The 24,793-nt window shown below is 36.5% G+C and overlaps 1 protein-coding gene across 7 annotated transcripts in view; it reads right to left on the bottom strand.

Annotated features, from left to right (window-relative positions):
• Nucleotides 1-24,793, bottom strand: part of Adgrg2 (adhesion G protein-coupled receptor G2) — a 111,022-nt gene that overhangs the window by 19,778 nt on the left and 66,451 nt on the right. For 2 of the 7 annotated variants that reach the window (XM_046425850.2, XM_046425851.2), the window contains 13 exons: nt 22,818-22,853; nt 20,337-20,384; nt 20,216-20,239; nt 18,627-18,665; nt 16,525-16,566; nt 13,998-14,051; nt 10,745-10,800; nt 9,635-9,690; nt 8,058-8,097; nt 7,589-7,626; nt 6,374-6,468; nt 5,363-5,429; nt 1,078-1,478 (listed from right to left, as the gene is read on the bottom strand). In XM_046425850.2, coding sequence (XP_046281806.1) covers nt 1,078-1,478; nt 5,363-5,429; nt 6,374-6,468; nt 7,589-7,626; nt 8,058-8,097; nt 9,635-9,690; nt 10,745-10,800; nt 13,998-14,051; nt 16,525-16,566; nt 18,627-18,665; nt 20,216-20,239; nt 20,337-20,384; nt 22,818-22,853 — 996 coding nt within the window. The remainder of the gene's footprint in view (nt 1-1,077; nt 1,479-5,362; nt 5,430-6,373; nt 6,469-7,588; nt 7,627-8,057; nt 8,098-9,634; nt 9,691-10,744; nt 10,801-13,997; nt 14,052-16,524; nt 16,567-18,626; nt 18,666-20,215; nt 20,240-20,336; nt 20,385-22,817; nt 22,854-24,793) is intronic. The other 5 variants (XM_058573083.1, XM_058573084.1, XM_058573085.1 and 2 more) reach the window with 5 other exon arrangements.

Genomic DNA, 24,793 nt, shown 5'->3' with positions numbered 1-24,793 from the left:
CAACATTCTATTATTTTGCATATTCCCTTCTAATCTTTATCCCTGTGTATTCACACTATTATAAACATGGTGAGCAAAATATCTGTCACTGGGCCTTTTTAAATTCACATCCAGACTTGAAAAATGCCCCCAAGAGTTTTTATATAGCTGTTCTAATGACCTACATGGTTACATGATAGTCACTGGGTTGAGACGGCATATCCTGTGTAATCATTCCTCTCCCGTGGAATTAAGTTTTATCTACTTTTTGGCTACCAGGTAATACTCCAATATGCATCTTCTGCAGGTATCATTTCTGATGCCCCAGGAGTAGAAGCATAGGATGAGGAGGCTACTTTGATGGTTTTTGTGCAACCCCTTAGGTTGTTTCTAAGGATAGATGGGAATAGCTTTGGAAAGATGGATTTTGCAGGCCTAGACTAACAAACTTCAATTGAACTTTATTCTTTACCAGCCACTGAAACTTCCCTTGACTAGAGCCCTAATGATCCTATGATTTTGCCTAAAATGTTAATATTTATTTCCAAAATTATTTAAGAGAGGGTATTGCAAAGTGGAAGAATTAACAACTCATTTGGCAGGAGCTCCAAATTTCCTGGTGATGCTAGAGCCATGACAGAGGGGGTGGAAAACAACACCTGAGCTTCAATCTAATGTCACCCAAAATTTGGCTTTGCCTCCCAGGCTCCAAATTGTAGAGGAAGATCTGTTTCTTACACACTGACTTGAAACTCCAGAGTATCCAGAATTCTCTGCTTCTTTCCATCTTGCCTTTATCTCGGTAACACTAAGCCTACCTGGCACCTGGGAGCCCTTTGCAGTTTCCACAGTATTCTCATGCCTGCCATCATTTTTAACGCAGTGCAGTTACACAGAATAGGTAGAGCAGGAGTCAAACTGTTTGTCCCAGATCACCTTGTCTGTGAGGACCTAAGCCTAGATCTTCTAAATGTTTCTCCCTTTCCAAAAAAGAAAGGCTCCACATGGTCTTATCACACATCCTGATTTGCAAGCCGGCAGCTGCCGGTCAGGCCAAATCCTAACTACTACAGGAGCAGCTTGGTTTCTTATACTTACCTGTTTTGACAGGAGGTGTGCTGATGCTGATGTCATTTGAAGATGCAGATGGAGCAGGTGTGGTGGGAGAGGGAAGTGAGGACTTCACAGGTGGTGGGGTATGGGAAGGATTGGTTTGGGGCAGAGGGGAAGAGAGAGTTCCAGATTGGGTGGGCATATTGATGGCAGGGCTGGAAGCTATGGGAGCTGAAGGCTGGGGAAGAGAAAAATGATTCTTCTGTGTCAGAGAGGGAGTGTTCTGGGTCACAGGGGGATGATTAAGGGATTCAGCAAAAGAGAAGGCACTGGATATCTGGGAAAAGATGGTGGTCTGAGGAGCAACTGGGATGGGTTTGCTGGAAGAAGAAAATGGTGGGCCATGTGGATATTCAGCAAGACAGACAATGGGATCCTGCAAATCACTAAAAGAAAAAAATCAGAGATGCATGTGAGACACAAATGTGCTACAGAGGAGTGAATCTCCTTCCTCTGGCAGCCATCTGACACCACCAAATTGACATGGTTACATCAAAGATGTACCACTTCCAGTCTCTGCCATGTCACACCCTCTGTGCCCCTGCCACTGGCCCCTGACTGCTTCTACCACCTACTTCTAGGGGGAAGAATTTTTAACATTCTTTTAGACCCCCTAGTTCTGTTTCACCAATTTGAAGCTGCTCTGGGGCTCTTTGCCTTATCATTTATTACTCCACTGAGGGGATCCTATAGCATTCCCATGTATTACTAGGGAAGGGAGCTATTAAATGCCCTATGACCCAAGTGGTTTCCATATACTAGGAATCTGTATTAACCAACTTCATACTGCTATAGTCTGACATAGTGGTACTGGCACATGGTAAATGACCAAGAAAAGTTGGTTGAATGCAAAGATAAATCACACTGGAGCCAAAGGAATGGGGTCCCCGGCTTGTAAATCATCTGCCCTCGAAGCATGAGAACTATCCAATGAACTTTAAAAAACAAATCATCTCTATATATGTGTGTGTGTGTGTGTGTGTGTGTGTGTGTGTATATATATATATATATATATATATATATATATATATATATATATATATATATAGAGAGAGAGAGAGAGAGAGAGAGAAATAGGTAGATTGATTTGTCTGGCTTACTCCTTAGTGTCTGATGCAGTTGGTCTTGGGACGAGGTGTTGGGGTGTGGAGGTCCTAGGCACGTGTATTTTTTATACTCTCAGGTGATTTTCCTGAGTATCAAAGATTGAGAAGAACTCACCTACTATCAGCACATGATCTATTAGTCTATAGGGGGGAAAATTTGAGGGGACAACAAATGATCACCCAGGGATGTCTCTGATGGACCTAGTTTTGGAGGCTTAGAACACCAAGGAGAATGTGTCTTGGAGCTTCTCTTGAGTGAGAGGAGGGAGGACTATTAAGTGGAGGGGCATAAGCCCAGTCACAACCATAAAGAGAAGTGCCAGCTGACCTGCAGTCTCTGGCAGTGGGGCTGGGCATTTGTACCCATCTGAATATGCTTACTCATAGAGATATGGCCCTCATAGAGGGTTCTCACCTGACATTCAGAGCTTAATAAACTTTTACATATGTACAGACCTATATGATCTAGATCTAAACATACAGGTTTTCCAGAAAGCCACTTTAATATATCAGCACATTTTCAAAGTGTCCCAGGTGTTTCTAACATACCATCCATCTTAAGAACCAATACATTAGAAAGATCCTGGTGATCATTCTAGCCCAGTGGTTTTCAAATTTGGCTGCACATTAGAATCATCTCACTTCAGGGAGGGAGTGTAAAAACCCAGAAGTACAAACTATACTCCAGACCAGTCTCTGAGAGTGGGAAGCAGACACTGGTGTTTTTGAAACTCCTCGCATGGTTCCAAAATGCAGCCAGAATTGAGAACCACTGCGCTGCTCTATGGCCTAGATTCTCAATTCTCAAAGTGGGGTCCAGGGACCAGCAGCACTGGCTTTTTATCAAGAGATTTGCTAGAAATACACAATCCAGGGACCCCACCCCATACCTACTATATTACAATATGCAATTTAACAGATCCTCAGTGAGTGATAGACACAGGAATATTTGAGATGTGCTTATCTAATCCACTTCCTAATTTCATGGAGATCTAATTTGTTTCCTCACTTTACCTAGAACTTTGAAGGTAAAAAAGCAGCTACTCTAGAAATTGAATACACAGCTAGTTAATGATATAGCCCTAGCCAGACACTGGGATCACATTCTGCCTTCTTTTCTATGCCCTGCTTCTTCTTCCTAATACCTCCCCGAATGGGTAGCCATTAGGGTATAGTAGGGCTGCCTCAAAAGAGGGATGATCTTCTGCTTTCATTCTGATGCTTCCAGAAATTCTATCCCCCAAATGAGTCTCAACCTTCCAGCTTAATAGGGGATGTCAAGCTTAATGAGGTATGTTCCTCTTCACATTTTATTGCCAAAAAAAAAAAATTGCTATAAATCCTTAACCAAAGACTTTTAGCTATTCCTTGAGCTCAATGTTTTCATATACCCCAGAAATATAACTCACCCAGAGCAGACAAACTACACTTAGCCTTCTATTCTATATAGGAAGCTTTCACATTTTAAAAAAAAATGCATGTCTTTTTTTTCAAATACAATTTTTATCTGACCATAGAAAAAATTAGAAAATGCTGAAAAGCAGGGGATGGTAAGAAGAAATAAAAAGTAAAAAAAAAAAATACTCATCATGCCAGCAGACAAGTCAATCATGGGTAACCATTGTGAACATTTTCATTCATTTCTTTCCTATTTTATTCTATGTCTATTTTTTATACCCCTGTGATCACATTATAGGTAACTGTCAGAGTCTTCTGCTATTTTGAAGCATCTATCTCCCAGTTTCCTCCATTGAAGAGATAAATTTAAGGCAGTGAATCTCAACTTAGTTACAGATTAGAATCAATAGAAAGGCTTTCGATATCTAAGCCATGTCCCAGACCAATTATATCAGAATCTCTGAGGGGTGAATAAGAATCAGTATTTCTTTAAAACATTTTAATTTGAACAAATATTAGCTCACAGAAATACTTCAAAAACAGTAATAAGAATTCCATGTACCCTCAACAGCTTCTTCTAATATCTAGAATTAGACCAATATTTGTTTATTTTGTTTTATTTGTTTTGAGACAGGGTTTCCCTATGATGCCTAGACTGGCCTTAATCTTGTGATCCTCCTACTTCAGCCTCCTGAATCCTATCAAAATTTAGTATATATAATAAAGGAGTCACGTCAAACCCCTGGAAAAAGATGGAATTTTTAATAAATGGTGCTTTTTAATAAATTCTGCTAAACATTTGAAAGAAGATAAAATTAGATCCATATCTCACACCACACACAAGAATAGATTCAATGAATCTAATGTGAAAAATGAAACCACACAGGTATATAAAAATAAAAGGGAAAATGCCTCTACCACCTTGATGTAGCAAAAGGCTTCCTAATCATGCCTCCAAATCTACTGGCAATATAAGAAAAGACTGATAAATGTAGTCACATAATTTTTTTTTTAATTTCCAGGAAAAAAACATGATAAACAAATTCAAAAAAGACAATGGACAAGGCTGGGAATTCTCAGTGTTTGGCTAGCGTGTGCAAGGCCCTGAGCTCAATCCCTAGCACATACCACAGATAAAGAGCTAACACTCATAATATATAAAGTCCTCTTAAAAACTGATCAAATATCTATTATAAAAAGTAAAAGAAGACATAAAAACATAATTCACAGAAAGATACAAAATGATCCCCAAATATATGAAAAAAAATGTCCACACTCAGTCTTAATAAGAGAAATGTCAACTGAGGCAACACTGAAAAGCCATTTCTCATCTATCAACCTGGCCATTTAATTTTTTTTTTAAGTTGTCGATGGACCTTTATTTTATTTTAGTTATATGTGGTGCTAAGAATTGAACCTAGGGCCTCACACATTCTAGGCAAGCACTCTACTACTGAGCCACAACCCAGCCAGCTGGCAACTTTTTTGAATGACATAACATTTAGTTGGTAAGACTGTGCAGTGTCAGAATATCCATAAGGCTCCTCAGGTAATTCTGATGCTCAGCCAAGATTACATATCATTGGTTTAAGGCAATGGTCTCAGTTGAAACTTCATAACAGAAAATGACATTTTCCCTAAAATTCAAAGCCTTTCTTCACTCCCCTATTTCCAGCAATCCTTAGCTAGCATGGAAATTAAATTACATGCCTATATATATATATATTTTTTTTTTTTTAAAAAAGCAAACAAAGTTTGCTACGTACCACTGCAGTTTTTCTAACTCTTCTGGTGAAGAGGGGCAAGGTGTCCTGACAGAACAGCAGCACTCTTCTGAAGGAGACACAAAGAAAAGGAAAAAAAAATCATGGTCAAGAATAAAGTAATGTAGAAGTTCAGACCCATCAAATATATGGTTCTTATACTGCCTGCATGTTAAATAGAGATTGTCTATAACTGGTGGTAAAATTAATCAAATGCCTTTGTATTGGCAATTACACAATTATATAGTAGGTGCTCAAAAATGGTAATTGAGTGAATGCTTTTTTTTTTCTTGTTTGGTTATATTCATGTAACATCAATCACTGTTCAACACCTAAGAGGAATCAGAAGTAAACATATCCTGGAGAACATTATGTTAATTGAAATAAGCCAGGCACAGAAAAACAATACCACATGATCTCACTCTGATGTGGAATCTAGAAGTCTAACTCATAGAAACAGAGAATGAAATGGTGGCTCCCAGACTGGGGAGATGTTGGTTAAAGGACACAAAATTTCAGTTAGAATAATAAGTTCTAGATATCTATCATACAACATGGTGACTACCCTAAGTAACAATATATTGTATACTTGAAAATTGCTAAGATTTTAAATGTTCTCACCACACCAAAAAATGATAAGTATGTGAGGTAATGTATATGTTAAACAGTTTGATTTAGCTATTCCATAATGTGTATCAAAACATCATACTGGACACCAAAAATATATACAATTTTTTGCTTGTTAATTCAAAAAAGAAGTAAACATATCCCAGTAACAATCCAAACAATTCTCCCTCTCAACAGGGTTTGTTTTTATCAAGTTTTCTGATGGCATATTGAAATTTTATAAGAAATCAGGAAAAATAACCTTCTTGAGCTTTCTAAAAATTTCTCAAGGACAAAAGAGTCAAACAGAAAGCTGAAACATATGCAAACTTATTAATTATATTTTTAATTATAAAAGCACACATCGAGAGTAATGAGTAAATGAACACAGCAATAGAGACAACTTACCCATTGGTCGAATATGTACTCTTTTCAAAGCAACCATTATAGCACACACATTCATTGTCTTATTCAGTTTTATTGTGAATGTACAATTTAATGTGCTGTAAAGAGAAATATATAACCAGAATGTTATATATGACATTTATAGAGATTCACATTCATAGATGTTGCAAACAGATGCTTGTGGTTTGTTTTGCCTGTCTGTACAATGAACAGACTGGGGTGAGACTTGGTTGCAAAGGTAAGCACCTTGACACCTTTAGTCTCCCACTGCCACAGCTGGCTACTTGCTTGGTGTCTACAGACATTTGAGTTTCCATCATGGGAACCCTTTCACAAACCAGTCTAGATGAATGTCAAGGTCTGTTAAATCCCAAATCTCTCTGGCAATCTAGATTATCAGATAACTAAGAATTTAAGACATTCTCCCTGTTTCTTTCTACTTTAGTCTTGGTGTAGGTGGAAAAAAAAATAATGCTGCAAAAAATGAAGAGGCAAGGGAACTGAATTAAAAACATAAATAGGGGACAGAGAGTCAACTTATAATTTCATGGAAAACTTGTCATGATTTGTACCAATGAACAGTTTGATGAGTGGAAATTATCATTTTCTAGGACTTGGACTCTCATAGAACACTCATGGTTCTCATGGTGAGATTATTGCTATATAAGCCACTGGCTAATGCAGGCTTATGCAGGACAACCAATGGATGCAATTTAAAAGGGTTATTTATCTGTGCAACCCCAATAATTGTTGGACAATTTCTGATTTTCTCTTGTATACATTTTAATTTCCACTTTTCTCTTTTCTTCCTCCAATCTTTTCCTTCCCTCTTTCTTCTCATTCTGAGTTCCATATTGTGTTTCCTCTTTTCTGTCTGAATTTCACCATGCCTGGACCACTATGAGCCATTTTTTGGTCATATTGGTAGCCCTCAGAGATAAGAACATTGATGAGCCTCAGCCTCATAGAATCAGAGGCAAATGGTCTGATATCAGATACCTCTCCCTCAGTGCTTAATAAGGAAATTAAAAGATAGATTGACGAAATGATCAGTGTTAGGAAAAATAAAACTATATAAATCCAAAATGTCACTAATAACTATGTATTTATGTTAGAGGAAAGCCTGTGAATTTACAACTTAATGAAGACTCCTTAATACTTTATTTCTCCCAAATGGAGAAATAATAAATATTTATTAAAGAATTTAAGGTGACTGACCTTTGGGCCTCTGCTGTAGCACACACTATAAAATAAGTCTGAAATAAACAAAATTATATGTTATTTTGACAGCTGGAAAAGACGACCCAGGGTGAATCACAGAATTTTAGAACTACGAGTATCCTTAGAGATCACCCCTTTTATACTCCTGCTAGATAAAAGTTATTCAGGTCATACAAGTTCTACTTGGGATTCCTCCAGCACCAGAAAGCTCAGTAGTACACAAGGGAGCACATTCTCCTGGAGTTTTCATTTTAAGAAATGTTTGGTCTTACAGGAAGGAAAATCTATCTCCTTCATATCCACTCACTGCTCCTAGTTCTGACTTTTGGATGCTAGTCCATTCGCTCTTTTACATGACATATTTGGGAGAATTTGAATACATATCTCCCAGGGAATACAAAACTCCATGGTTCCCCCCAAATAGTAACAATGATTACAAACAAGGTACAGGGTATACTGTGATTACCTCACTTAAGGTTTGTAGGGTTTTGTTGAGCTCTGATCGTCTGTTAATAAAATCAGAGAAATTGACATTAAGGCGACCATTAGTGATGTGAAATTCAAAACAAGTTAGATTTTTAGCATTTAAATCAAGCATGTGGTATTTATTGCTCACAGTGTTCACTTTGAAGAAACACGGGGCATAATGAGAGATTGCTATGTGGGAAAAATAAATTATTTATATGTCAGGGGAAACTAATCAGACGGGAGCTGTACTGGTTCTAGCTAAGAGCAAGATATAAATTATGGTGGAACAATCTTGTTATTCATTAAGCTAGTGCACCCCCCCCCACCACCACCAGCAGCTTCTTCTGGCAGAGGGCCAGAGGAAGAGCTGGCCCCAGGCAAGCATTTCTGAGAGGGGCAAGCCACTTATCCTGTACCTCTGATTAATTCCTCATTCCTCTCCAACTCAAACAGCCTGCCCTCTCTAGCACTCTCCAGCCCTGCCTTCCCCTCCTCACAACTCCCCTTCAGGAATTTCTCTCAATCCTCTCTACCATTCCCATTCCAACAATATTTTCATTTCTTCAACATTTCAGAGTTTCACTGAAGTTAGGATGAAAGAAATCTAATTAAAGAATTCGCCTTAAGGCAAGGATTTTCAGTGGGAGTGGGAGGACATTTGGCAATGTCTGGAGACATTTTGGGTTGTTGCACTGGCTGGGAGGGTGCTACTCCATGGATACTGTTAAATGTCCTACAATGCATAAGACAGACCCCCAAAACAAAGAATCCTCAAGCTTAATAGTGCCGGTGCCAATGCCAATACCGCTGAGGGGGAGAAACCTGCTCCAAGGAATGGGCAATAGTTCTAGATAGCTCCAGGCAAGGTCTGAAAGGAAGAAGAGAAGGACCACTGAAATAGTCAGCTAGCTCTTCAAACTGGCAGGAGCCACTCACTCCTCTGATTGTACTCAGAGATCACCTCCTTCCTGGGAGTTTCCAAGGGCCCTCCAGCACACCTAACTGCTCCTCCTGCTCTACTGTCTGATCCTTGGGATGTCTTTTGGTACTCTGTATATGCCCCCTTCATGAAGTTGTGTCTCTCTGTGACAGAGTAAGACTACTTATGTCCTAGGCCATCTTGTTGGCTGACATTTTCAAACTCTGCTCTAACTGGGGGCAGCTATTTATAATGCATTTCTCATTGTTCTTGTCCTTGTAAGCCGAGGTCTACTTAACAAAAATCTTTCTCTGACTTTTGAATCACTGAGGCTTCATGAAAAACATAAACAAACGGTATACATGGAGTCCTATCTGGAACCCTTTGAATCATGCTGGATACCAAATCATATTAAAATGCAAATAACTCAAATGAAATTGTTGTGTAATTTCACAGCATCAGAGAGAACAACCTCATGGGGATAATAGTTGATGATAGCTGACTTTGGTTAGTTTGGTTAGTAAGCAAGAACAAATTAACTGTATATCCTTTGGGTCTGTCTCTTCCCATTCTTGGTTTCCAAAGCAAAAACAGCTCATCAAGTATCTTTCCACAGTTGATGTCTGAAATTTTCAATCAAACAGTAGAGTACTCACTTCAATTCACTTAGAGACAGCACTCCAGAGTAGGTGCCATTAGTTATATCTTGATTCTGTTGGAAGCAAAAAATTAAGAATAAAATGAATATCACTTATTTTGTTTTTGTTTGTTATATACTCTAACAAGAAGTTGTTTTGCACTTTTGTTAGACACTCAAAGAATTACACCCCAAAGACTGAATCCTAACCCATGGAATATTGTCCATCAGATGATCAAATTGCTGTTACATAGATTCAACTAATTTGTGTGTGTGTGTGTGTGTGTGTGTATGTGTGTGTTGGGGGGGATTAGAACGCAGGGCCTTGTGCATGCAAGGCAAGAACTCTACCAACTGAGCTATATCCCTAGCTCCCAAATTGCTGTTACATAGAAAGGGTGGAGGGAGTGGTACTCAAAAGTTAATCAATATTAACTGGCTAAGCCAGTTTCTGGTTTATGTTTTCTTAAAAGAAATCCTGAGTCAGCAGCTCTTATGTGCTATTTTCTGTCTTTTTTCAATTCAAGGGTTCCCTCAAAAGAACACTAGTAAAGCTCTCTTCATGACAGCCCCAGATTTAAGTAACAAGACCCCAATGTATAAAGGGAAACTCGATAGCAGCCACTACTGCATTTTTAGCACCTAGTTCGTGGCCTAGCATATAGTTGGTGCCCAGGGAATATTCACCAAATGAATAACATGTTTGTCTGGGATTCTCTGAACCAATATAGGTTATGGGAAGGTTGATACCATTGTAACTGAACCCCCCATATGGGGAACACAATTAGATACGGAAGATTATTCCTAGACTCAATATAGATATTTCTTGTTGCTAGGAGGTTTTAAGATAATTTTAAATTTTAAACTGGTAATGAAATTGCATCATATTAACATTCTTATTTAGCAGCAAACCTAGTGAAAACTAAACTATAATTATTAACAAGATACTATGATTATGGATTCAAGTCCTTACCATAAAGCTAGGGATTCAATAATACATATTTTATTTAAACTTGGCATAAAAGTAAATATGCAAATAGGATAAATAATCTGAACCTTCAACAAATCTTTAAATACATGCAAATTCACATTTTAAGAGTACAATAAGAAAAAAAACTTTAAAACCTACCTGGGTAATGTTGTGTTCTTCATCATATTGAAACATTATCTCACCTCTAAAAAACACTAAAAATAAATTTTCAAAAAGAAATTTGAGACTTGTATCCTTACAATTTGAGGATTAATACAACACATGAAAAGATTAGCAAATTCCTTTATAAACAGTTTTGTTTTTACTCCCATTTACTCTCTTGCCTATCAATAAGCTACTCAATGATAGTCAACATAATTTTTAGAAAATATGAACTATAAATTTTATGTGGGAATTCAGAAAGAGAGGAACTTGTCTCCTTATGAAGAAATTTATATCCCAATCTGCTTTTTTTAAAAAAAAAAAAACAAAACTTTGTTTCCTTTAGAGGTAAGTGGGAGAACAAGGTGTGGTGGCTATAATCCCAGCAACTCTGGAGACAGAGGCAGAAGGATCACAAATTTGAGGCCACTCTAGACAACTTAGTGAGACTCTGTCCCAAAATAAAATAAAAAGGGGTATACATCAGTAGTATAGCACTTGCCTAGCACGTGTGAGGCCCTGAGTTTAATCCCTAATACTGAAAAAATAAATAAACAACAAAAACAAAAAGAAAAAAACCCCCACAAAATCTAGGGGAACTGTGACTTTGATGTTAACTTAAAACAAAAATGTCTTTTCAAGTTATAGTTACAGTTACATAAATAAAGGAGGGAGGGGGAAAGGAGCAGCTAAGCAGCCTTATGGAAGTCTACTTATTGTTCATCAGTTTTTCAATTTAGTTTTTGTTTTTAAAATACAACTACCAAATGCAATATCTTTCCCAGAAACACAACTGAGATTTTGCTTTGAAACCTGAATAGTGTGCAGGAAAATTCTTCCTTCAGTTGAACAACTCATTTTTGCTTTCTCTTCAGATTTGCCAGAAAACCTTGTTCTTAAAATGCTGACTTTGGGAAATATTAAATTCAATTTCAGTCAACCTATTTCCTGTAGGGTACACCTAGGGGGCTCTATCTGGAAATAAATAAAATGGAGACTCTTAAACAGCAAAGTATGCATTTCATCACAGGAACCCAAACCTGGCCTTTTGAGCAATGGGGCAAGGATGTCATATACACCAAAGTAGAGTTTGGCCAATGTTTTTGGTGACCAATCAGTTAGTAAATACTTGAGGTTTTATGTTCTCTGTTGTAATTCTGCCACTGATCATGAAAGCAACCACAAAAAATGGATGTAGGCCAATAAAACTTGATCTACAAAAACAGGTGGCTGGCCATATTTGGACTCTAGGCAGTAATTTGCCAACCCCTGAGTCAGAGTTGAACGCCTCCTCAACTCAAGGTACTACAACTGATTCCCATGGCCATGTATCCTATGGTCTACTTCCACTTAAAAATGGCTGAAAAATCCACATAAGCAGTGATTAACATGACCTATTTCTACTGAGAACTTCAATTTTTGAATATTGATACTGAAATTTCAATTAATGCAGTATATAATTATTAAAAGTAAATATACTTGATATCTGCATAGCATTACTTATCCATTTAAAAAAATTTAAAAACCTTTAGCTTTTAAAAGCATATTTAGATTCTGTATGTCTGTGAACACTGAAATCCACAATTTCTCTCCCTCACATTCTTGAGTGCATGGTGAATTTCATAAATGTGCTGGGAGCACAGTAGTTCTGGTTTGCACAGGGCAACCAAGAAGCCATCACATTTGACCCTTAGTCTGACTCTTCCTGGTCATCTCTCAACTTCTTCACCAGCCTCCACTTCCTTTAATGGACCTACATTGGAAACCTGCAAAAAGCAAAGGTTTCTAGTTTCTGGCAGGATATCATGGTATTTCTGGTGCCAGAAGAGTTGGTTCTCTGATGAGGTTGTTTTCACCAGACACTAAAACAAATGGTCAATTCAGTCACTTAACTGGGGAAAACATTACACCAACCAGCTTTCTGGCATCTGTTATTCAAGATGACCAGGTTTTTCTTTTTTGACTACAAGTTCAATTTTCAAACAGTTATCAAATATGTAGACACAACACGGAACTAGACATTAGTCACCAGCCTAAAACATGGATGAGGCACAAAAATAATGACTTTATGGGGAATTCAGTAAAGAGAAGAGTAAAAAAGGAGGGAGAAAAGGAGGAAGAAAAGAGATGCAATATGTGTGTGTGTATACATACATATAATTATTTATTATATAATGTATCCTATAATTCATTCCTTTCATCAAAATCACCTAATATTTCCTTTTTATATTCCACCCAGAGCATAATATCAGCAGATAGCTCAGATGAGCAAATCTCATATTCACACAATAGAAAGTGTTTCTACTTTTTCACGTTCTCTAATTTATCCAACCTTACGTTATTTTACTTGAAATTGTTATCTATGTTTTTCAAACAAATTCTAAAACTATTCAAAGGAACAGAATAAAAGGGGGAAAACCTATGATTGTTTATTACTGGAGACATACCAAGATTTTAATATCATAAAATACCTTGTTACCATTTTCTTCTCTCTTCCCATGATCTCCTAACCCTTTCTGACATGCCACATCATATTTTTCTGTTTTCTGTTTTTCACTTTTGCTTTCATTGGTTTTCATAACGTGGGGAGCCCAGAGAGCCAAATCAATGTGAGAAAAGTGGTTATTTCATTCCTCTGGCCCGTGGCAGAAAGAAAAATATTCCTATTTTAAAATAGCTTGTTCTCAAGAGATTTCCATCTTAACTTTAAAAAATAGTGGACAGTCTTGGTTAGAGATGGCAAAACACAATATGGACACAACTGGAATTAGCGTTTAGTTGAATTAGTTGTATATGAGGTTTCAACATTCTAGCAGTCAGGTTTGTTTTATTCTTAGCAAAGGACAACATCCTGTTTCTAAGCTATATTATTTAAGGTCCTACAGGAAAGCTTGAGGGATTTATATACAAAAAGTGACTTTCACTAATTAGTAATAATCTCATTATTATTCATGAATTAACACTAAGAGTATTAGTTATGAATTTAAAGCTACAGTGAAAAATATTTGTTGTAGCACTTTATGTCTCATATTAAGGAAGTTAATTCATCCTTTCACTAAACAATGGGAAGATAATTCCAGCCAGATCTAAAATTCACTTTTGTTTTATTAGGGACTTTTGGTAACCAGGTGGTATAAAAACAGACATCTCAGAGAGGCACACACATACACAACAGGAAAAAACCAAATCAAATCATTTTTCTCTATGGAACAAATTTATCTGGTAATGTATAATGTATACAAGAACTAACCTGAATCATTGCAAATAGATGACAAATTGCAGATATTTCTCTGGGATTTGACTCCTGCAAAAAAACAACAACCTAGCTGGTTAAGCACATCAACACCTGCAATTATATACTACATTGTCAAGAATATTCACAAACGTAGGCAAATGTGGACCAAAAATATTAAGAAACTGGATAAAACTGGCTGGATGAATTTCACAGAGACTAAAGGAATGAGAGTCTTCATTTAGTTGGTCAGCTATGGAACTTGACTCTTTACTATTCTATAGTATGTCAGTGTCTGACTTTCAACTCCTTCCTAAAATTTTTTTGTTTCATTCACAATTAACCTTTTGCTTGTCCAATATAAAACAGAGCACCAGGTAACAAATCAAGTATAGAGACCATAAATGGAATAGGCCTCAAAGATTGTCTTTCCCTTCCTGGATTGGAGAGTCCCCAAATACTCTAATGTTAGTCCTAGCTCTCTATGCAAATGTATGTATGAAATAACATTAATGTCATGATATTGTTTCATGAGCAAAAACTACAAAATTCAAAATGTATTTGCTGTGCACCTACCATATTCTACAGGTTTGGGGAGGTTCAGATATAGACCCTGCCCTCAAGGAGCTTACAATCTAGAGGTCGATACTGGCCAGTATATAAAAAGTTTTAGTGCTAATCAGGACTTCAGATCACACGAGCATACCAAGGAGGCAGAATGGGAGAAGAATGGGAGAAGAAATGAACCATGTTAGAACAAAAACTCCAAACAGATATATCTGAGAAACACTTTCTCCTTTAGTGAAAGGAGAAGTACATCTCTTTGTTTGAAAAGAGCTCAAGGTTTACTTCTCTAAGAGTCTTTCCTTCACTAATTGCATCTTTTGGTGAAGCATAAGAAATCCATAGTAAATGGGAGGGGCAAATGCTGACAATGTACTAAGCAAATTGCCAAGGGGAAAAGAGGGTTATATTAAGGAATCTTTCAGTCTCTTTGCTAGGTTCTGTATGGTCAGAATTATGTATGCAATGCCAATTGCTAGTTAATTTTCATTACATGTTTGTCCTATGAAAAAACTATAAAACTTATTATTTGAAATAGAAATAGAAAACTATTAAAACTATAATTTGACTTAGTGCGAGTGATATGGTTTCGGTCAGAATGATTTATTGGTGTACGGGCATCATGCTTCAGCTAAGAGTTTTGATTCTGTGAACAAACTGAATTTAGGTGCCCAAAGTTAGATAAAGATTTCTATATTCTTCCATAGCAATGTTACCCACACCAGAAGAGGAAGATTTCACTTTAAATATAGTTACTTATAGCTCACTATAACATACATACAATGCAAATGTTATAGAATATATAGATGGTGGGTAGTAATGCTTTCTTTAAAGCATTGATCCATTCTTGCTATACTTTTCATTCTACCATCTCTACCTGCATCTCCATTTCCAGTGATGTGGGTCTTTTTGTTGCTCTTTCATACCGAGAATTTTCTTTCCTGTTTCTAGGCCCATTATCTGCACTACAGCTACTTACTGGTCACTCCTTAAATCCTGAATGAGAAAACTGTCTTAAAAGGGTCAGATACTAAATATTTTAGGCTTTGTGGGTTATATGTTTTCTGTTGCAACTACTCAGCTCTACCATTCTATGTAGCAGAAAAGTAGCCATAGAAAATATGTAAACGAATGGACATGGCAGTGTTCCAATAACATATTTTACAAAAACAGGCAATGAACCAGATTTGGCCCATTGGCAATAGTTTGCCAACCCCTGTCTGAAGTCAATCAGAGGGCTTTGTTAAACTGAGCACAGTGGTGCATGCCTGTAATCCCAGCTACTCTGATGGCTGGAATCAGGAGGAAGACGAGTTTGAGGCCTTTTTAGCCTAGAGAACTTAGCAAGTCCCTGTATTTAAAAAAAAAAAAAAAAGAAAAGAAAGAAAGAAAGAGAAAAGAAAAGTCTTTGTTAAGTATATCTTGTATGCCTAGTCTTGTATTAGGTACTTAAAAGTATATCCTTGCTTTGCTTTAGAAAGAATTTGAGGTTCACTCCTCTCTTTCATTAATTGCATCCTGTTCATAAACTCATTACCACTAGTCCTTCTACCTCCTATGTCTCTTAATCATGAGAAATGCTTGTGGGGTTGTGGGTGTAGTTCAGTGGTAGAGTACATGCTTAGCATGCAAGAAGCCCTGGGTTTGATCTCCAACACCAAGGGGGAAAAAAGAGAGTGAGAAAGAGAAATCCTGGTGGAATTATTGCCTTTATCTGCATGCATGTTCACATTTGTGACCTGCTTCTTTGACCTGTCTCCCTCTGAGACTAGAAGATTCTTGAGAGAGGGCACTGTGCCTGATCATTATTATACAGCCCTTAATGTCTAGTACAACTTCAGATACCCAGTACCTACACATCTATTCATTAAGAACAGATTTTACTTTTAAAAAAAGAAAAAGAGATCATAAACACCAGCCATTTGTTTAATTTTACCTTAGTTATAAAGAAGAAAGTCTTGATATTTATAATAAGTCATACCTGATGCATTGAAGGTTTTTACTATAGTGATTTTAGTTTTTTCTGCAAAGAAGCAATTTAAATATTAGAGCACAATTGTTGCTTGTTTTTAAAAAACACTTTGCCATGAATATCATTTTTTAGTGAAGTGCTTTCACTAAAATCACACCGTTGACATCTTTTTAAGACATGATTGGTCATCTCAGCAGTGGAATGGGGACCTGCACAGAAATTGTAGCATTGGCATGGGGTGGGCCTGGGAGTTGGATTCCCATGTTTACCCAGTTAGATCACACCCATTACACACCCCACTGCTTGTGTAATTCTACTCCAGTTTCCAGGCACTGCTGCTAGACCAACAAATGTGAATTTCAGATACGTGGAATTAAGTCACTCTCAGGACCTCTGGGTGATAGGTTGTAAAGGGTAGGTGATTCAGAGTCAAAATTAATGTGAGTCAATACACATAGGATCTAAAATACTGCTACTGCAGTCTACAGTCAAGCATCCTGCTGTTTGCTTTAACAGTTATCCCTATTGTACTGATAGATAAAACTATTTTGAGAGAGGTCAAAACCATCCAACTATAGTCACACAACAAGCCCACAGCAGAACCAGAACTGTTTAAAGTTAGGAACTCACAGGCAAATATTAACATGTTCTAAAGAAGCAAACCTTAAAAATATCATTACATTACAGTTGGGAGACAAAGCCCATGGTTCATTTGCCAGATAATGGAGAACCAGGTTCAGCAATCCATGCCATCAGGATGGCCAACTATAAGAGGCTGTGTTCAGGGCACAGATTTGCAAAGTTCTGTCTCCTAGTGCAGATGGGGAAATTCTGAATAAAAGAATAAGCTTGAAGCTTGGAGATAACACTTATGAATGATGTTATATTGACAACTTCAAAAACCTCATTTGTGTGTGTGTGTGTGTGTGTGTGTGCTATTGATGAGTTCATTTCACTGTGTGACTCATGGGCAATGGTTGGTAGTAATTACAGAGACTGCATTATCATTAATAATCCTTTAAATATATTGTTTTGTTTGCCCTGATATTCAACCTCATTAATAATCAAGAATGAAAAATAATCTGGGTGCAATGGTATACTGTAATCCCAGCAGCTTGGGAGGCTGAGGCAGGAGGGTCACGAGATCAAAGCCAACCTCAGCAATTTAGGGAGGCCCTAGGCAACTCAGTGAGACCCTGTGTCTAGACAAAATACAAAACAGGGCTGGGGATATGGTTCAGTGAGTAAGTGCCCTCTAGGTTCAATCCCCTGCTACCAAAAAAGAAAGAAAGAAAAGAAAAGAAAACCTAAGTAATTGAGAGAAAAATTAATAATATACTATAATCCTAACAAAGGTACAGTGACATATATAACCTCATCCACTGCTGCAAGGAATGTTGCTGGACACAACCCTCTGGAAGGTAATTGGACAGTGGGTGTCAAGGGCCTTAAAATATTCATACTTTATGTCCAATCCTTGGAATGTATCCTACAGAAATCAAGGATGAATGAAAAGTATTGGCACCAGGATGTTCATTGGAATAACCTCTATTAAAAAAATAGAAACAACTTTAGTGTTCAACATATGGTATACAATGGAATGTTATCAAGTCATTAAAAGCAAGAGATATTGGCAAATACTTATAATTTAATATTAGGTCAGAAGAGCAAGATATAAAAATCTACATAAACTATGAGTACTTTGCAAGAGACATATACATAAGATATATGTATATAAATACATGCATATATTATACTAAATGAAAATATACCAAATTTTAACAGTAAGTCTTAGAAAAGTAACATTAAAGATGATTTCTATCCTCCTTCTTTGTATTTCTCTATATTTTCCATTTTTATGAGCTACCATGTATCACTGTGATAATAAATGTTATTTAAATGAAGTGCTACTGCCATAATAGTTCATAAGTTTGAGAGTGATGACAACAGAATTATAGTTCAATGTCAAAGTCAAAGGAATAATAATAGTTGAAAGCTCAAGAAAGTTAGCAAAGGAAAACTTCTCTTTACTAACCCGTAGACCACACAAGTGAAAAACTCAAGAAGTCATAGAAGAAATGCTATGACATTTAGTAATAACTTGATATTACCTGTCTTGTTTAATGTAGACAATACACTGGAAGTAGCATCTGAAACAAAATAATAAAAATTAGTGTAACTACTGGCATGGTTAACAAACATGACTCTTCTAACATTCCTTAAATATTTTACTTTTCCTAAAATCCAGAAGTTAGTTTTGCAAAAGTATGCATTTGCTGCCCATCCCCTTACTACTATCCATTCTCCCACTCCTGAAGATTAATTGAACAAATGTCTGTTCTTTCAAAATGCGTTTCCTGAATGCCAGTTACATATCTAACACATAACAACACTCCCATAATTATTAGATTTAAATAAACTCATTTATGTTGTTTAGTTTTTGTCCTTTACAATAATGAAATTCCCTAAGGGATATGAAATTTCAAATGTTGATATCAACTTTAGTACATAGTGGTAGGGAGGCTGAATGTTTCTTCCGGTGGTATAGTCTTTTAAAGTAATTTTAACTAAGTCTAGTTTAAATTTGAAGTTCTTTTTTATATATACCTTTATTTCACTTATTTATTTTTAATGCGGTGCTGAGGATCGAACCCAGGGTCTTGCACATGCTAGGCGAGCACTCTACCGCTAAGCCACAATGCCAGCCCCTAAATTTGGAGTTCTTAAACAGTACATTCAACTAACTTTTAGGAAAAACCTCTTTTGATAGTGTTTGATCTAAAATCCAACTTTGAATCTATTCTATTGTTATTTCTTTAAATGAAAAGCATTCAAGAATTTATTATTCTGGATGAAAATTTTTAAGGAAAAATATAAAAGGTATCACATTATCACACTTACATACACACACACACACACACACACACAGATCCAAACACTGCTACAAAGCTAAATTGAAGATGTTCTTTTCACTGTAAAAAGTAATTACACATAAAAATTATAACCTTTGGCTCTTCCCATTGGGCCAAATATGAATTTAAACCAGTTTTTGATCAGTATAAGTTGCAACTATGATTAGCTCCTTAACCACCAACCACATGGTGAGATTTTATTTTAACTAAGCGATTCTGAAAAGTGTTGGGGTTAGACCGCAGTAAGATGGAAGGCTATCTACCCACAAAGAGGATGGAACAGAATGTGCCGCCCGGCCTACCTCCCTTGAATACAGCACAAAGCTCTGTCCTTTTCTCTAGCACAGTGAGGAAGCCAGTTTTTCCCCCATTTCATACTCTTTAAAAATCGATCAAATCATCTGTAAAAAGGCTGTCTTTGAACACTCTGTGCCTTCAAATCCATGCTGAACCATATTGAAATCACTGGATGTGCTTTTCACATTTAAACATCTGTCATGCAAAACCTTATGGCATTGTGTTGTACAGCAAGTGAAATGGAGTACTCAAAATTTCTTTTCTAGAGCAGTTAAGAGTGGTGGAGGGCTGTCTTCCCTCTGTGATCATAATAATTTTATTATTTAACCAGAAAGTTTAGGTCACTCTTAAGGGTTGTCAGGTTTGGGGTTTTATGAAATTATTTAATGTATTCAGAAATAATTTAGAGATGGAAATCTGCCACAATGTTCATTATACTTATATACATATTAACAGTTATCAGTTTTCACTTGCTCCAGAAAAATTCTTACCATTGAGGCTTGTAGTTTCAGCCACTTTTTGTTACAAGGAGAAAAACAATACAAGGTATCATTAAAACAAAAATTTAACAAGTTGGGCTAAATCTATGTTTAAATTTTTTCAAAGTCTTGCCTGGAGTACCATTGGAGTAGGGGACAAAACTGACAAGAGATGATTCAGCTGCAGGAGAGAAAAAGAAAATTTTAAAATAAATACTTTGAAACAGTTATGTATTAATCAGAACTTCTGAGGTATAAATATAAAAAGAAAACATGCTCTGAGACCCATGATCACAAAGCCTGCTACTACCTATGGAATATCATGGAAATAATCTTAGGAAACACACCAAAATAAAAGAAATATTACATTCAAAATTTTCAACCAAGAGAATTCTAGAAAACATTTAAAATAATGTGTTGAACTACAATCATGAAATATATTCACATACTGGCTTACAACGGTGCCTGGCAACGCATCCCACAGTGAATTTAGGATTATAAAGACAAATTGATACCACTCAATATTGTACTACCTAACACAATTTCCCAGGAAGCTATTTTAAAATATGGCTGCTATTAAGACAATCAATTGAGTAATAAATTTCCTGTGGAGTGACTCTATTTAGGTTAAGAGGTCAACCTACTACACACATCTTACATGTTTAAATATTAAAAAGATCTAGTGGCTTGACCTCTACCTAAACATGGGAAAAACAAGCACAAACATTTTACAACTAAATCAAGTTTTTAATTTATCTGTAATTTATTTGCCTCCCTATTCTAGCAAGTGCTAAGCTTTTAGAAGCCTTTTGAAGCCTGATTTTTCAGCTGGTATGGACAAACTTTGGGTGTGTCAAGATGGTTGGCTGGACTGTCTGTTTTAGACTGCTCATGCATTGGCTGAAACACACACACCCTGTCTGTCCCACATTATTGCTTCCATATTTTGTCATTTGCTACATTTATTTTTTTTTAAGTTGGCAAGGATATTTCATGAGGAGTAAGACAGTTCCTGAGGGATAAAATCAAAGTGCAGATATGGACTTCTTTGCTATTGGGGCAGAACAAAATAACTGGTCAGAGCTGGTTTTTAATTAATGACTATTCGTTCTTCCAAATGTTAATGAATGGTGATATCACACAAAGAAGAGGCTTATGGGCACAGCTGTCTTTGCCCTTCAATGCTACACTGGCTCTTCCCCAGGGCACTCAGAACCTAGGCTGTGACTAGTGCCAGTGTGTACCCGCAAAGCCCTGTTCCTCATTCTCTGCAAACAAGATTTTGCAGATATCATCATAATCAAGTTCGCTGAAAGTTATTCTACTAAAAGAAAAATACACTGGCCTACTCTACCCTGGAAGCTTAATAACCAGGGGACAAATTGGCATGGTAAAAAGGGCTTGGGCTTTGGTGGCATGCAGTCCAGGTACAAATCTTTGCCCCATAACTTAGTAATTCATACTAATGATAGTTAATTTAGTAAGGGCTTACTCTGTGCCAGGCACATGTATCCTTTCATTTTCACAAAATGAAGCAGGTACTGTTCTTCTAATTAATAGAAGAGGAAACTGAGGCATAGAAGGGTGAAGGAACTTGCCCCAAATCAGAGCTGGCAATGGGGGTGGGAGGGTGGTAGCCAAATTCAAACTCTAATAGTCTGGTTCCAGAGAATGTATGATCATGAGCAAGTTTTCCCTGCTGAGCCTCATCTGTAACATACAAATAATGATTCCTATCCTGCAACACTGAGAGGAATTGGAAGATGTTTGAAGACTTCTAGGCATGTAGTATGTGCACAAGAAACAACTGTCATTATTATTAATTCCATTTAAATGAATAATAGTAGAAGCTCATTTTCACACAACTAAGGATAAAATGTGAGTTGGCTCATCTTTTATCATGAGAGATCATTCTAGTCTATATGGTACAGCAGGAAGAAATCAGAGAAGCCATGTGCTGCCTCTGTATGATGTGGAACAAGAAGCTGTGAGGTCTTTGACAAGTTACTGAGGTGCTATGGGCTTCATTCTCTCATCAGCTAAGGATTGGAGCTGGGCTATTTTATCCCTAAGGTTCCATCGCAGCTATCAATCTGGAAATAGGATACTGTTCCTAGTTCCTGCCAATATGGGTTCTAGTTATTAATTTATCTGTAATTTATTTGCCTCCCTATTCTAGCAAGTGCTAAGCTTTTGGAGGCCTTTTGAGAAATACTCAATGAGGGTACTGAGGAAGCATGTTTAAGAGAATATCTCATCATGCAAATATAAAAACATTTGGCATGTTTAAGTTCTTGATACTCTTCAGAAAATTTGTGAACTAGAACACCAAAAACAACTGAAGAACTTAAGCAGCTACCATGATGTAAACCCACAATTTATTTGTCAGTGTTGTACTCCCCAGCTTTGTTTGGCAATACGGAAGAATCAATATGGCTGTCTTCTTGTCTATGTTTGCTATTGATTTTCCAGATGTAGGTTTAATGACATAACTTAATTAAGCTACTTGCAGAAAAACAATTTTGCTATCACTGACAACATGCCATACTGTGTGGAGAACTTTTGGGATAATATTTTCCTGAAATTCCCCAAAGTCATAAAATAACAGTCTTACCAGATGGTGATAACAAACTGGAATTATCAGCATTTTCTGTCAAGGAAAAAGGTGATTTAAAATTAGTTTACTTTATGCACAAATTTGTAGGAGATGAACATCTTTAGTGGCAATGAATCTGAGTTGTAAATAGCTACCAAAAGAGGGCAGTATGTTAATTTACTATTATTCTTGACATTGATCAGTCCTTTTGAATTCTCTACAAAGACATCTCTTAGAAATGATGACTAAAAACTTCAGCTACTGCCTAATATTCATTAAAATGTGTAGAAGTAAATGTGTACATCTGCATAAATTAAACTTCCATGAACTGTGCTTCTTTTTAGCACAGATGTTAGCTCTGCTTATTCTGCCACCTCTTGTATATAATTTCAATCTGATCAGACACCTCTCAGTGTACAAACTACAAGAGCTATTGAGTTATTAATTTGGAGAAAATGCTCATGTCCCTTAAAAGTAATTCTCTTTTTTTCTCTATGTAAAATAATACATGCTTACTGGAGAAACTTCAGAAATGACAGAAAAAGAAAAGAAAAGCCACCTATAATTTTGCCACCAGAAATAAATGACATTAATATTTTAGTATATATTATTTTCCATGTGTATATCTACAATTAATGTATATTCACGTACATATGTATATATCTAAATGTATAATAAGAAGGATCATATTACACAAAACTATTTATTGTTTTATATCATTAAACAAATTTCCACAAATTGTGATAAATGCTTAGCATTTCAATGATTGGATTTAACATTTATCTATGAAAGATTTCCTTTTTAATGAGCATTTTGATGTGGACGATTTTTCTTTACAAATAATGCTGGATTTTTGCATACACACATGGCTCATTCTTTCAGAAATTCCATGAATTTTGGTTGTCAAAATGCCCTATAGAAAACTTAAATTAGTTTACAGTACCCTTTGCTATACACAACAGTGTTATTTCCCCAAACCTTCACTCACGTGAGGTGCTATAAGTTGTTAAAAAATTAATTATAAAAGAATTGTTATTTTCTTTGTGGTATTCTGACATACAATTAATAGGAAAGAATAAGTATGTTTGGAAACTAAAGTTGCATAATGAAATATACCTACTATCATATGGGAGCCTATTTTCCTGAAATGATGGCAGGGTACTTATTATTTTCAGGGATAATTAAAATCATAATTATGCTTTCAAACAGGATTGAATGATGCTTAATTCCCCACTTCCCCTGCAGCCAATAAGGCAAATATGGGCAGAGTGGTTAGTTGTCTTAGTACCCTAATGTAATTAGAATGACCTCTTCCTTAATCTCTGTTCTTTTTTTTTCAATTGATTTTTTTATTGGTTCTCAAAACATTACAATGATCTTGACATATCATATATCATACATTTGATTCAAATGGGGTATGAATTCTTATTTTTACCACGTGTGCAGATTGCAGGATCACATTGGTTATACATCCGCGTTTATACATACTGCCATACTAGTGTCTGTTGTATTCTGCTGCCTTTCCTATCCCTCATGCTACTTTTATATTCTATTGATCAGAATCTACTGAGTTAACCTTTAAAGGGTTAATTTAAAAAATATTCTTGGGAGCACTAGGGGGCAATCAGTCATTCACATGTTAGTATAAGTTAATCTGAACTGGTTGAATTCTTTTGATCATCTAGAAAAGACCTACCATACTGGGTAATATGGAAAAGCACTGGGGAAAACCATCATGAGCTTCTCTGAGAATGACACTTATTAGTTTGGGTAGGTGAAGCCGAGTGGGGCAGGAGTGTGGCAAAGGCAGGGAACAGGATGAAGGTACTGGGGGATAGTGGAGTACCAGAGAATAGGGATGCAGAGTGATGCTGAAGTGCAACAGAACCTAACACAGCTTCCTTAACAATTCCACTCCATGACTAACCATAGGCACTAACAATTTCAATCTTTACTGCCAAATCTTTTGACCCAAAGCTATGTACTCCCAGGGA

The sequence above is a fragment of the Marmota monax genome, unplaced genomic scaffold, assembly GCF_021218885.2.
Source record: "Marmota monax isolate L192 unplaced genomic scaffold, Marmota_monax_Labrador192_F-V1.1 WCK01_AAM20220418_F8-fsc00203, whole genome shotgun sequence".
Classification (NCBI taxonomy): Eukaryota; Metazoa; Chordata; class Mammalia; order Rodentia; family Sciuridae; genus Marmota; species Marmota monax.
Note: the sequence above shows the minus strand (reverse complement) of the source record. Positions and strands in the feature narration are given on the sequence as shown.